The sequence below is a fragment of the Pan paniscus genome, chromosome 2, assembly GCF_029289425.2.
Source record: "Pan paniscus chromosome 2, NHGRI_mPanPan1-v2.0_pri, whole genome shotgun sequence".
NCBI lineage: Eukaryota > Metazoa > Chordata > Mammalia > Primates > Hominidae > Pan > Pan paniscus.
The window spans coordinates 128,604,355-128,618,023 of record NC_085926.1 but is presented as its reverse complement, the minus strand read 5'-3'; the positions used below and the strand labels follow the sequence as shown (position 1 = coordinate 128,618,023).

The window sequence follows — 13,669 nt, the reverse complement described above, 5'->3', positions numbered from 1 at the left end:
TTCCTAAGCAGGTAGGAGGGTGCTGAATTGCTTTCAAGCATTTCTTTGTGGCTGTGAACATCTGAGATTTAGAAAACACATAAATATACTTTATAGCATAAAAACTTGGCAATGAAATAGGCTGTTTTTCTAAGAATCATTACCGTTTCCTGTAAGCTGCACTATGTAGAAAGGCCTGGAATGCAACTCTTTTGCTGGGATATATAGGAAGAGACCATGTTTGCTGAGCTGAGAGGATTCATCTGTGGTAGATGAAGTGTGACAGGGTGCGCCCAGAACCCCAGAGAGGTCCTCCCAAGGCCATGAGTATCCCTGCTGCCAAGTTCCAGTTGCCCCTGCCAGTGGTGACTCATCATGCTTAATAGGCCTGACCAAATTATCTTCTCTCTCTGGGTCTTACCATAGCAGAAAGTGCAACGCTGGAGTCTCTCTAATGCTGGTATGTAGTCGGCCCCGGAGGGAACCACTATTACTTGAAATGTGCCAGTGTCGTCAATCTAAAAGAAGCAGAAGCAACAGAAAGAGCTTAGTGGGTAGGGCTGCAAGAACCTCTTAGGACTACATAGAGAACTGACATCTGGAGAGAGTAACACTGCTCCTTCTAAGAAGGTACGGGGGAGGCACAGCATGTAAGCATGGCTAAGAGCTCTGTCTGGGTTTAAACCTTGACTCTTAATTTAACTGTATGACAAGTTATTTTCCATGTTTCTTTATCTGTAAAATAAGAGTACTACTACCTCCTAACAGGACTACTGTGAGCATTAAATGGGTTCATATTTGTAAACCACTTGCACAGACTGAGTACAGTGTGGGTGGTTAATGATCACAAAATATTTTCGTATCTATTACTGCAGCAATACAGTGAGTTATTATGCTCATCATCCCCATTTTACAGATGGGGAAACTGAAGCTCAATGAAACGTTAAAAGGACCGATCAAAAGACACTGAAGCCATTTAAGAAAGAGTATCAGAGACCTCCTCTCCCCTACCTAAGTCTCAGAGACCCATGTAAAATCACAGGATGCCCTTTATAAACTATCTTTAGGTTTCTACTATAAACTAGGCATTGAAGCTGTCTTTGAAATACACTCAGATCTACGTCGATGCAGCTCTCTGAACAACTCCAAGCCCTTTCCCAACTTGGCCCCATTGTTAGTAACCCACAGGGGGAGCTTGAGGGTAGAGAACAGGGGGAAGATAAGGAGGCTCTGAACAAGAATTATGAGCTTTGCTAATTGACCCAGAGATCATTGATAATTAAAGAAAAACTGTAGGCATGACCTTATCTAATGCCTAAGAGATGAGTCAGATGATATTTTAGTTTTTTCCTGATTCTCCTGTCCTAAGCTAATGACTACCCTCTTTCTCTGGGAAGATCCCCCATCACCATAATTAATCCACAGAGGTAGAACTTCATCAGTTGTTTATATGGCGTAACTCTGTCTTCAACCAGAGCTAACTGGACTAGATATTGTGTTAAAGTACATTTGGCCTGAGGACACCTCTGTACTTTGAGTCCTCATGTAACCAACTGCAACCTAACTTAGTACGTACTAACTGAAAACCTATCTTAGGAGTTTTTTTTTTTTTTTTTTTTAAACAAATAGCCAAGTCTTAGCCAATCATAGCGGCTACGCTTGTTAGTCACAAGTGGCCAACTGATTAGACCATGTTCAAATGAGGCAAAGGCCGAACCGTAATCAGTCAAGCTGTTTCTGTAGTTCACTTCCATTTTCATCCATAAACACTGCCTGCCACATTGTGACGAGCAGCTCTCTGAAACTCCTCTGGTTCTGAGGGCTGCTCGATTTGATGGCAGTGGTGGCCCATCTGGAGTGGCCACTGCCATGATGCTGGCTGCAGTCAGGCCCACTAGGCTTGTCCCACTCATTCAGCCTGGCAGGCTGTGCTTGGCTCATGCTACCTGAGTGCAGTCGGGGCTGCACACTCCATGGAACCCTTGGAGCTGGGAACAGGTGGAAGCCCCACCCGCTTCTGAGTTGGCAGGGTAAGAGCCTCCTGCTCCTTGAATGCAGCTGCGGCCATCCAGCTGTGGCTCCAGACCCAGGCATCCCTGTGCTCTTGGGGGCTGGGAGTAGGCAGGGGCCCTGCCCTCCTGGGAGCAGTTGCAGCCGCCTGGCCGTGGCTGTGGGCCCAGGCATTTCTGCGCTCTTAGAGACCTGGGAAACCCCTTGCCCCTACCAGCTCAGAAATGCCTGCTCCTGCTACCTAGCCTCTCTCTGCTCCAGCACCTGCTCTGATCTTGGAGCAAAGTTGAGGCTGAGCCCAGGCACTGTTGCAACCCGGCCAGGTGTGCACACACCATGGGCAGTGCTGACATGCCAGCCTCACTGCCTCAGCCCCCTCCCGAATTTGGGTGCTAACAAGCACGAGAGGGAGTCCAAGGGGGGTGCTCAGGGCAGCTTGGTACTGGCCTGTAGGCACCCCTCAGTGCAAACAGCCTGGGCTCCATTGGATGACAGAAGGAGTCAGACAGGCCTCTGTGTGGAAAGGGGTGGGTCCTCAGTGAAACCCCACCTTCAAGCCAGGGGGGCCCGAAGCCTGGGGGCTGGGCTGACCAAAATGGGAACTTATGGTGCTTTTTCTGGCCCGTCAGTGGCCTCCCATTAATCAATCAGCACACACTTCCTCCCCTCTGAAACCCATAAAAACCCTGGACTCGGACAGACTCAAGGAGGCCACCAGATGACCAGCTGCAGAGAGGAGCTACCCACCCCAGGGCCTCCTCTCTGCTGAGAGCCAGACACTCATCAGGAGACCTTGTCTGCGGAGAGGAGCTACCCACTGCAGGTCTCCTCTGAGCTGTTCTGTCACTCAATAAAGCTCCTCTTCACCTTGTTCACCCTTGTCTGTGTACCTCATTCTTCCAGGATGCAGGACAAAAACTCAGGACCTACTGAATGGTAGAGCTAAAACAGCTGTAACACAAACAGGGCTGAAACATGCTCCTTTTTCACCACGTTGTAGGTGACAACAAGGTGAGGAGAGAGGAGAGAAGAGAGAAGAGCTGCAGCCCTCTGGGGAGCCCAGACCTAGGAGCTCCTCAAGTCAGGGCTGTGATACCCTCTCTGGGTGTCTGCAGTTCCTGGCATCTCCAAGCTTCCAGGTGCCACCGTGTTCCCCAGTGCCAGCTGTGGAAGCTGCTTGAGGTACACCTGGTCCAGCCACAGCCTCGCAGGGAGCTGCCCACCCTGCCACCCCACAATCACTTGCTCACACACCCCTCGCTGCTCCATGCCTGACTTGCCCTTGGCAGGTGTGAGATTCAGGCTGGTAGCATGAGCCAAGCACAGCCTTCCAGGCTGAATGGGTGGAACAAGCCTAGTGGGCCTGAGTAAAAACTTGGGCAAAGGCACCACTGGCCACAGAGGTTTCCAGCTGGTGGAGCAACACCCCAAAGATCCCATGACAGATTTACAAATGGCTCTTAGTGCAAATAAACTCTGCAAAATTTAACTTGCCTAAAGTTTTTAACACTTTGGTATCACAAATGGGATCCAAAGTAGACTTCCAGTGACTCCCAGGTGCACCAAGTGACCAGGTATATATACCTGCCTGGTCCATTGTGCCCATTGATCTCTCACAGCAACTGGGATCATGGGTGAGTTCTCTTTGATTCAAGCTCCACGAACTTGTGTTTTGAGCTCTTCAAGTTTATTTAATTTTTATATTGGCTGGGTCCAAGATCAGATTGGATCCTGTAATTAATAGGATTGCATCCAATTAGAGGCCTCAGATGTCTGACTGGGTCAGGCAGAAGCTGGACTGGGTCCAGTAGGTTGGTAAGATTAAGGAAGACAGAGAAGAGTGGGATCATCTGGATTCAACAAGTCTTCTATCTTGGAACCTATTCTCTTCTAGAGAAATGGGTGAACCTTACCAAAAATAAGAGTTACAATGGCCACCGTGGGAAAGATTTAACCCAAACAAAATTGCTTATCTATGAGGCACTTTGGAGGGTAAAAAGGGGATCCTGGACACCTCAGGAACAATGGGCTATATTACTCATTACTAGCCATTATTCTGGAGCTCGCAAGATACATAACTTCCCCAATTTACTCCTACAGATAACATCACTACTGTAGAACCTATGATTGGCCCTTTGAGATGTCTTCAGGTTATTTTGCATTTCTGATAACTAATGGCTCCACCTGAACCCACCAACCACTCCTGTGGCCCCACCCAGAAGTGACTGAGAGTGTATGAAGACCATTTTCCACACCCCTATGATTGCATTTCCAACCAATCTGCAGCAAGTGCCATTGCCTAACCACTCCCCTCTTCCCCCAAACTATCCTTGAAAAGCCCTAGCCTCCAAATTCTCAGGGAGACTGATTTGAGTAATAATAAAACCCCGGTCTCTTGTTCAGCTGGCTCTGCATTAATTAAGCTCTTTCTCTACTGCAATTCCCCATTTTGCTAAGTCAGCTCTATGTGGGCAGTAGGCAAAATGAACCTACTGGAAGGTTACATGAGCACAGGGTAAAAGCAGAGGCTGCTTATCTGGACTTAGGACCAGAGGACACCTGGGCTCCAGATACTTATAAAGTCTACTTAGGATGTGTGTATATGGGTATACCTAAGCTAGCTTAAATTGGTTTTTGTGATCTGTAAACAAAGTAGTCTTGACTATACACCAGGAGAGTTAGTCTGCATTATTAATAGCTATTAAGAGGTGTCTCTTTGCAGTGTTTTAAGTGAATCATGCCTTCACTCCATCTGGATTGTGGTAAATGACTGGAAACCAAACCCAGTGTCAGTTCAGACAGCATAGCTCAGACTAGCTGGGAAGGGCCAAGAGCTTTCTTATTGCCAACTATCAGGATCCAGGGGGAAAAAATCACAGAACATTTGATCTAGAAGAAATCAGGAATAATGTCATTTATTGCAACCATTTAAAGATGAGCCAAGTGAGCCTCAGAAGGGGTGGATTATGGAAGGCTCCGATTTAAGTTTTGCTCTCCCCAAACAAGGGCTACCTTCCATCTTCTGTATTAGCTACCTTTATGATTAGAGTTTTTTATCAGTGGGTCTCTAACTTAATTTAGAGCAGTGTTTCTCAAGACATTGCCCAAACATTGCTGCCATTTGCTAACTAGTCTTGTATTCTACATGTTCTACATGTCTACAACATGACCACTTCCATATTTCTGGTGTTGGTCCCTGCTGATAATTTAGGCTCACATTTAATCACGTATCAACACACTGGTGTCAACTTAGAGCAACATCAACCTTCTCATTGATTCTAGTGAGTTGTTTTATGGGGAGAGTCCACAGGGGGTCTGCACTCTCACCCAATACCTCCCCACTTCCCCCAACCTTTCCCCCTTGACCAAGTAATCTTTCAGTCAATAAAGTCGGGAAGATGTAGTTTTAGAGTTCATTCATCCTACCACATATCACTGGAGTAAGTATAGTTAGCATATTACAGAAAAATTCCTTAAACTGAATGTGGGCTAAAGATTTAAAATAAAATGGTCCTATTATTTATGTTTCTTATTGCTCACTCTCCTGTGGATTCAAAGAAGCACCAGCTTGGATGAAAGCACAGCTATTACATTCACAGATGGGAGGTTTGGGGCAGTTAGCAAATGGTTCTGAATGATACCCTACTCTTTCTTCTCTAAACATCATGGGGCATGTCTAAACATCTAAGAAAAAATACAATGAATATTATGAATAATTCTCTTCTAGACAATTATATATAAACAAATAAAAATTATCTTCAAAATAAAAAGGTTGGGTGCCAAAATTCTTGTTTTCCATGAGAAGTCTCCCCCCATTTCAACTCTGTCTCCAATCATGAGAATCATCTATAATGTCAAAAACTACACTTAATTTTCCTCTTAGCTGCGACGCCACACAGCAGTGTAAAATAAAAAGCCAGGCTAGCTAAAAGACATATTTCTTATCAAAATATTGGAAAGGGAGATTCACCCTAGATTAGAAGCCTCAATGTGCAGCACGTCAAATTTTATCAGAAGAAGCAATTGCTAAACAAATCTAAAGGCAAATTCCTAGGGACAAAATCAGCAAACAAACAAAAAACATGTTTTTCCATTAAAAAATGGTCCTCCATTTGTGAAGGAAGGCACAGCTTGCCACTCAACTTCATACTATCATGAAAAACTTCCAAGACGGTGATCACAGTCCATTTGCTAAGAAACAGGGAAATCAGTACATGCTGTCAGAGCGGGTGCTTCTGAGTCCCAACACACATGGCTGCACAGGTACCAAATTTCATGCTGGACTACTTAACTCCCAGATGGATCAAGATTTAGAAAAGCCTTGGTAGGTATGAAACAAACTAGGGTTTTAAAATGTGGACCCACAATAAAAAATGCATCGTATCATGAGACTTTCAAGTTCTGTTCTTAAAAAATAATGGACAACAGTTTAAATGTAGGTAAAGCACAATGGAAGAGAATGGATAAAAGAAAGAAGGCGGCAAATAGAGGTAGTAATGTAATTTCTCTTCTGTAATATCAGTCATTGGGTTCTAACCAAGTTGCATATATGGCTCTGTTTTGAGCCCTTCCAGACAACCCTGCTTGGTTTCATCTTCCAACGTCAGGGTGGGCCTTTTGGTTTTCCAGTTTGCTCCTGTATCCTCAGACCCTAGGACAGTACCTGGTGTATAAGATGAGGCACTCACTAAACATCTGTTGGATGAAACTTGGGAGCAATTCTGACTTCATCTCTGACTCCATAGCAAGTCTGAGTTCCTGAGCTTGTTATAAAGCAATGTGGTCCTTGTTGTGTTTATCATCTCTGAATCTGACTTGCTGATATCTGAATGAGAAGAGGTACCTCTCCACGAGAAACACATCACTGGGGTTTCCTTTAACCAACCTACATCCCAGCATTAGGCATCTCACACATTATTAAACTTTTGTTCTTTCTATACCTGTTGCAAAGAACTGCTCTTCGCTGAGCTTTTTCATTCATTCAACATTTGTTAAATATCTGATGTATGGCAGGGACCAATAAACTAGAAGATCAGCAGTTACTGTTCCTATCGCCACACATCATAAATTAGGAAAAATAAACATTAATCAGATAATCACATATAAGTTGCAGTGTTGGGGGCCAATGCTGCTTACATTAATGGGGGTCATTATGAAGAATTTAAACCTTCATTGGTGCTCTTTTGAGATGAACTTCTTCAAAAAAGGAGTTAAGAGTTTCTAGAAGATTTGAGTAGAATCAAGAAACCAGATTCATCAATTTCTAGGTGAGACTGTGAACACTCAAAAGTTTAAAACACAAAGTACATTTTCAGAAGTTAAATGTTGTACACACACCTTTGAGTGGGTGAGTGGAATTGTGTCAGTTTAAGTTTATATCACAATTTGCATCAGGAGAGAAAGTTGTCTCCTTTTATGACTAAACAAAACCAAGGGATAAGGGAATTACAAGGACTATGTAACCAAAATCACTTATTGAATTTTTTAGCTACTGCTACTTCTCATAGCAACTCTATTTGCATAGCCCGGCCCCACTATTTTCTACTTTATTGCATTTCCCTATCTGAACCTGATCCATCAGCCTTTCATTTGCATAATTCTAAGGTTAGTTCAATGATGCTACTATTAATAATAGCAATTTCAGCTCCTTTACAACCTAGATTATTATTAAACAAATTTTTGTTCAGGATCAAGCAACTGAATGCTAATAATTAAAGCAAAAGCTATCATTCTTTTTTTCTTTTTTTTTTTTTTTGAGATGGAGTCTTGCTCTGTCACCCAGGCTGGAGTGCAGTGGCACAATCTCGGCTCACTGCAACCTCTGCCTCCTGGGTTCAAGCGATTCTCCTGCCTCAGCCACCTGAGTAGCTGGGATTACAGGCACACGCCACTGTGCCCGGCTAATTTTAGTATTTTTAGGAGAGACGGGGTTTCACCATGTTGGCCAGGATAGTCTCGATCTCTGGACCTCGTGATCTGCCCGCCTCAGCCTCCCAAAGTGCTGGGATTACAGGCGTGAGCCACTGCACCCAGCCAAAAGCTGTCATTCTTGATTGCTCACTATGTACTGGCACTAATGCAGTGTTGCATGAATTAATCTTCACACTAACTCTAGGAACCAGGTGCTTTCTGCTTTCCATATTTTACAGATGAGAAATATATTCCAACTCTGTTATGCTTATTTCAACACTTTCACAGAAAATTTAGAACAGTGGAAAGGGCCTCAAAAGGCCACTTTTAGCCTCTAATCTAGGAAAAACAGAAGTCACCCTCCACAGGTGAGTGACCGCCCTTACAAAAGACCTGCAGATAAAGGTAACATCTTGACTACTGGCATGAATTCATGCCCAGTCAATCAACATTGCCTTTCAAAAATTCTTTTTTAAAACCTAAAGTTTCCTACTGCTGTCACCCCTAGTTTCTCTAATAAGAGATTTTGCAAATTTGGAATTCAGCTGGCTAATTTTCTCCACAGTAATACTTTTTCATACGCTTGAAGACAATGATTGTTTCTTGTCTTATTTTCTCTAAATATATTTTCAAATGGCTGGCCTTTTTCTCTCTCTCTTTTTTTTTTTTTTTTTTGGAGACAGAGGCTCACTCTGTCACCCAGGCTGGAGTGCAATGGCACGATCTTGGCTCTGCCGCCTGGGTTCAAGCGATTCTCCTGTCTCAGCCTCCCCAGTAGCTGGGATTACAGGTGCCTGCCATCGCGCCCGGCTAATTTTTGTATTTTTAGTAGAGACGGGGTTTCACCGTGTTAGCCAGGATGGTCTCGATCTCCTGACCTTGTGATCCACCCGCCTCAGCCTCCCAAAGTGCTGGGATTACAGGCGTGAGCGACCGCTCCCGGCCCTGGACTTTTTATTTAAATTTTCCAATGCCTCTTTGCTGCTCCCTGGCCCCCCGCTTCACGGTCTCCACATGGAGAACAGAACACCATGTGGTGCCAAGAGGCCAACTGGAAGGACTCTTTGCTGGGCCCAGCAGTTCCCCAGTGATGAAGCCCTGCCACTGAGCCACTATTAACGGGATATTTTAAAGTTATCATCAGTCGTCTTAATCCCAGGGAATTTATTTAGGAATGCAACACATTTGAGATTTTACTCCTCAAGCTAAGAAGCTATAACTGCAATGGCTTTTCCTTTATAAATTGTGGGTCGTTACATAATTAGTGAAGTTATAAAATCGGCAAATTGGCTCTCATCACACAGCAACAATTACTACCCTGACTAAGTGACATGTATGTTTACCGGCCTCCTGATTCAGTATCTTTAGATTCAGAGGCAACTCAAAGAGTAGCTTGGGGAAGCACTAGAACAGCAAATTTGGAGTAAAGTTCTGACATTGCCATTTCTTAGCTGTGGGAACCGTGAAAAGTGGCTTAACTTCTGCATGCTCAGTTTTCTCATCATCTATTTTATACATACTACTTGTGAAAATTAAACAGATAAATAATAGACATTATCCCATTTAATAGAAAGAGCTTAACATGTTCCCAGTACACAGTAAGAAATACTTATTCTACTCTGCCAATCCAGAATTTTTTAAACTTCCTAACAAATGGCCCTGATTTTGAAGGCAAGGTAGTATAGGGGCTTCTGAATACAGGCAAGGTAAGTAAGAATTGTCATGTGAAAGGTTTCATCCTCATACCGCAAATGCGCGCCTGACCGAGGGCACGTTGCTGAAAGTGATCACCACGGGAATGATTTCAAGCGCGCCGAACTCCATGGCGGCCGTGGTGATGGAGTGGGCATCCGCGGACTGACCGCTGCTGAAAAATGTGGCGATTTTTCTCGTGTGTGCCCCCGGAAGCGTCCGCTTGAAGACATTCCTGGAAATAAACCGCATTGCTCTGCCAATCTCCCTGCTGGCAGAGGATCTCTCATAAGGAATAGCTTCAATTTCTCTGAGAAGTTGACTCTTCTTGTAGGCGTCTGAGAAGCGCACAAGGTGCCTGGTGTGGGAGTTATAGGAGAGGATGGCGATGCGCGCTCCCACGGGGCAGCTGTTCTCCCGGACCTTAATGTCTCTCACCAGGAAAGCCATCATCTCCTTCATCCGCTCAAATTCCTGCTCAGTGACATCCCGGGAGTGGTCCAGGGCAAACACCAACTCGGTTGGGTGCACTGGGCATTCCGGTTTTCCTAAAAGACCATATCGCTTAACACATAGCATCCTTATTTTTTTAAAAAAAAAAAAGATACATAGAAGGCAAAGTAATTTTAAATGTTAAGCATTCAAATACTTAAAGAGAATAATTTAAGTATTAAAACAAACATGTAAAATATATTTAAATCTTGAATAATTATAGATGTTATTCCAAAAGCTGAGTCTGCTCTTTTGAATCAAGCACAAAAGGAAAACATCTGGAATTCAGTTTTATTTTATATGAAATGTTAAAGTTCATTATCAAATTCCTTCTAAACAATAGAGAGCTCCTGGAAATACCCTTCACCTGCAGAGACTGGATCAAAAGTATCAAGTTTTGTTGCTGGAACTTTACTCAGTTAAACACATTTCTTTTTTTACTTAATAAGGAAATGTAATAAGAGTTAAAAAGGAAAGGCTGTGAAAGCTCTGATAATTTTAGAAAAATTGGAAGAAAACTGACATAGTTTACAGAGCAAAGAATGAGACGCAAAGAGAGTAGGCAATACAGGGTAGAGTTTAGTGCCCTGGCCCAATCACTAACCAGCCATGTGACCCTGTCTGAATTACTCATCCTGTCTGCGCCTCAGTTTCTTCATCTGTAAAATGTGAGTCATAACATCACCTGCTACATAGGCCTGAGGTGAGCATTAAATGAATCAGCACAGGTAAAGTACTTAGAATAACAGAACCTGGCACATAGTAGGTGCTCAATAAATGTCAACCATTGCTGTTATAATTATCATTCCAGACTTTTTCATTGTGGGAAATACATCACTGAAAGGAGACTGAGGAAAGCTTTAACAGATACATTTTTGTTTAACAGTTACAAATGCAAGTTTACTCAATAAATATGCCTTATTACTTAGAGAAACTGATTATGGTTGGTAAACTCTACTGTAAGTGTTAATTGCATATTTATGCATCCATACTCATTGGTTCCAAATCATTCTAATTTCGGTACTTTGCACTTGTCACAGTTGACAACTTATTTTTGATTATCTGATTATGTTCATTTATCCTAGTTTATGATGCATGGATAGGAAGAGTATCTGCTGACCTTCTAAGTTATTAGTCCCTGCCATGTATCAGATATCTAACAAATGCTGAATGAATGAAAAAGAGCTCAACAAAGAGCAGTTCTTTGCAACAGGTATAGAAATAACAAAAGTTTAATAATACGTGAGATGCCTAGTTGCTGGGATTTGGTTGGTAAAAGGACACCCCAGTGACGTGTTTCTCTTGGAGAGGTGCCTCCTCTCATTCAGATTTCAGCAAGTCAGATTCAGAGATAATAAACACAGCAAAGACCATCTTGCTTTACAACAAGCTCAGGAACTCAGACTTGCTGGGGCTCACGTAGGCTGGCAAGGAGACATCCCTCTGCCATGGGCCAACTGGGCCTTGCCCACCTTAGTGCTAAACTATGACCTCCTCCCGTCCTTGACTCCACATCCTTCAAAGGCAAAAGAAGTACCAGTGAGAATAAATGTTCAAACCCAAATCAAACTGTTCATCTCAATGGAGACAGGAAATCATGTATTAGTCTCTAAGTCTAAATTACTGGGCTGAACAGATTTTTATAAATTGAGGTGTCACTTTTATCGTTTAAAAAAGTCAGTAGAACTAAACATGAAGGTGATTCTTCTGATTTTTTGGGGGGTGGTTATTTGCACATGGAAACAACAACAAAAATGCTTCAGATACAATTTAGAGAGAAGGGTGGGTGAAGGTTCACAGCACTGGCTGAAGATATGAAAAAAAATTCAAGTTTTTAGGGGAAAAACCTAAGGACTAATTCAGCTTCCAAAACACAAGCTCTAAAAACCCAGCAAGCTGCCAGGAGTCCCAAGGATTCTGAAGAAGCCCAGGCTGGATGGCAGTGGTACCTAGGAGGCCCTCCTCAAAAAGGGAAGGATTGCCACGTGCGGTTCCCCAACTAACATGGCTCTGTGACCTCACACTATGTACTGAGGACTGCTACTTGCCACAGAGGAGGTGAAAAAAAGAACAGGGAGGCAAGGATCAGCCCAAACCACTGCCATGTAACCTAAACACAACACTGATGGTCCTTATCCAGGTCGCCACCATATTTGCCTGAATACTACAGTCCTCTCTAAACTAGGCCTTTGGCTTTGACATTTCCTACCCTTCACCCTTGCCACAATCCACTCTCCCCATAGCAGCCCAAGTAATATTTTAAAATCAGATCATGCTCCTCCCCTACGTACTTTCAACATACTCTTTAATACCCTCCCCATCACAACTCAAATAAAATCCAGCCTCCTTATAATGTGCAAAGCTCAGCTTGCTCTGGCCTCTGCCTATTCCCCATGTTTTTATGCACTACTCTCCCCCTCCCTATGTCTCAACCTTGTTGGGCTCCATCAGTTCCTAGGAAATGCCCAGGTCTGTTCTGTTTCATGGCCTTTGCACTTAAAGTTCCCTACGCCCAGCTCTTGAAAGATGGCTCCTTTGGTTTTTTTGTTTGAGACGGAGCCTCACACTATCACCTGGGCTGGAATGCAGTGGTGTGATCTCGGCTCACTGCAACCTCCCAGGTTCAGGCGATTCTCCTGCCTCAGCCTCCCAAGCAGCTGGGATTACAGGCGTGTGCCACCACGCCCAGCTAATTTTTTGTATTTTTAGTAGAGACGGGGTTTCACTATGTTGGCCAGGCTGGTCTCAAACTCCTGACCTCGTGATCCGCCTCCCTCGGGCTCCCAAGTGCTGGGATTACAGGTGTGAGCCACCGTGCCCAGCCAAAAGACAGCTCCTTTGTGTTCTTCAGTCTAAACTTTAATTTCACTGCCCCCAAAAAGAGCCCTCTGTCCAAAAACATCTCCCCCCTTACATTATCCCAGGACACAGCATCCTATGCTTTATCTCTTTCTTTTTGTTTTTTATTTTATTATTATTATACTTTAAGTTTTAGGGTACATGTGCACAATGTGCAGGTTATCTCTTTCAAATAGCACCTAATGTGCTGGGCTTCCCTTTGTTTATTTGTTTGTGATCTGGATCCTCCATAAGAATGGAAGTTTCTGAGCACAGGAAGCAGATTCATTATTCAACTCTGTATCCCTAATGCCTACTACACATACTGGCACTTACTAGGCTTTCAACAAATATTCTTAAATGCATGGACAATCAATCAGAGGACATGGGTTTGTGGGCTTATACAAAAGTTAAAAGTGTATAAATGTATAAGAGGGTGATAAGTTTACACAAAAACATCATGTAAGAAGCATTTGTAAGATACCTGAAAACTAGCACTGAAAAATATGAAGCCAACTTGATAATTAACATTAGGCATGAGCTCCATGGATTCTGGCATTATCTGAGTTGCACATCCCACTTACTTGCTATCTGATCATCCCCGCTTTTATTCTGCCTTCTGCCTCTTAATCCCTAATTAACCACTGGATGACAGAGATGATATGACACAGGGAGAAAATGAAGGGAGTAAGAAATACTACTTTTGGCCAGGCACAGTGGCTCACACCTGTAATCCCAGCACTTTGAG

At 43.5% G+C, this 13,669-nt stretch overlaps 2 protein-coding genes across 2 annotated transcripts in view; one reads left to right on the top strand and one right to left on the bottom strand.

Moving 5' to 3' along the window:
* The window catches only part of PIK3R4 (phosphoinositide-3-kinase regulatory subunit 4), a 102,992-nt gene extending 92,814 nt beyond the window's left edge, over positions 1-10,178 (top strand). The window contains exon 20 of the mRNA XM_034957364.3: positions 409-10,178. Coding sequence (XP_034813255.2) covers positions 409-447 — 39 coding nt within the window. The 3' untranslated portion in view covers positions 448-10,178. The remainder of the gene's footprint in view (positions 1-408) is intronic.
* LOC100968217 (collagen alpha-6(VI) chain) overlaps positions 1-13,669 on the bottom strand; it is a 154,029-nt gene that overhangs the window by 17,838 nt on the left and 122,522 nt on the right. The window contains exons 33-34 of the mRNA XM_003829444.7: positions 9,646-10,139; positions 401-497 (exon numbers count right to left, since the gene is read on the bottom strand). Of these exons, the coding sequence (XP_003829492.5) occupies positions 401-497; positions 9,646-10,139 (591 nt within the window). The remainder of the gene's footprint in view (positions 1-400; positions 498-9,645; positions 10,140-13,669) is intronic.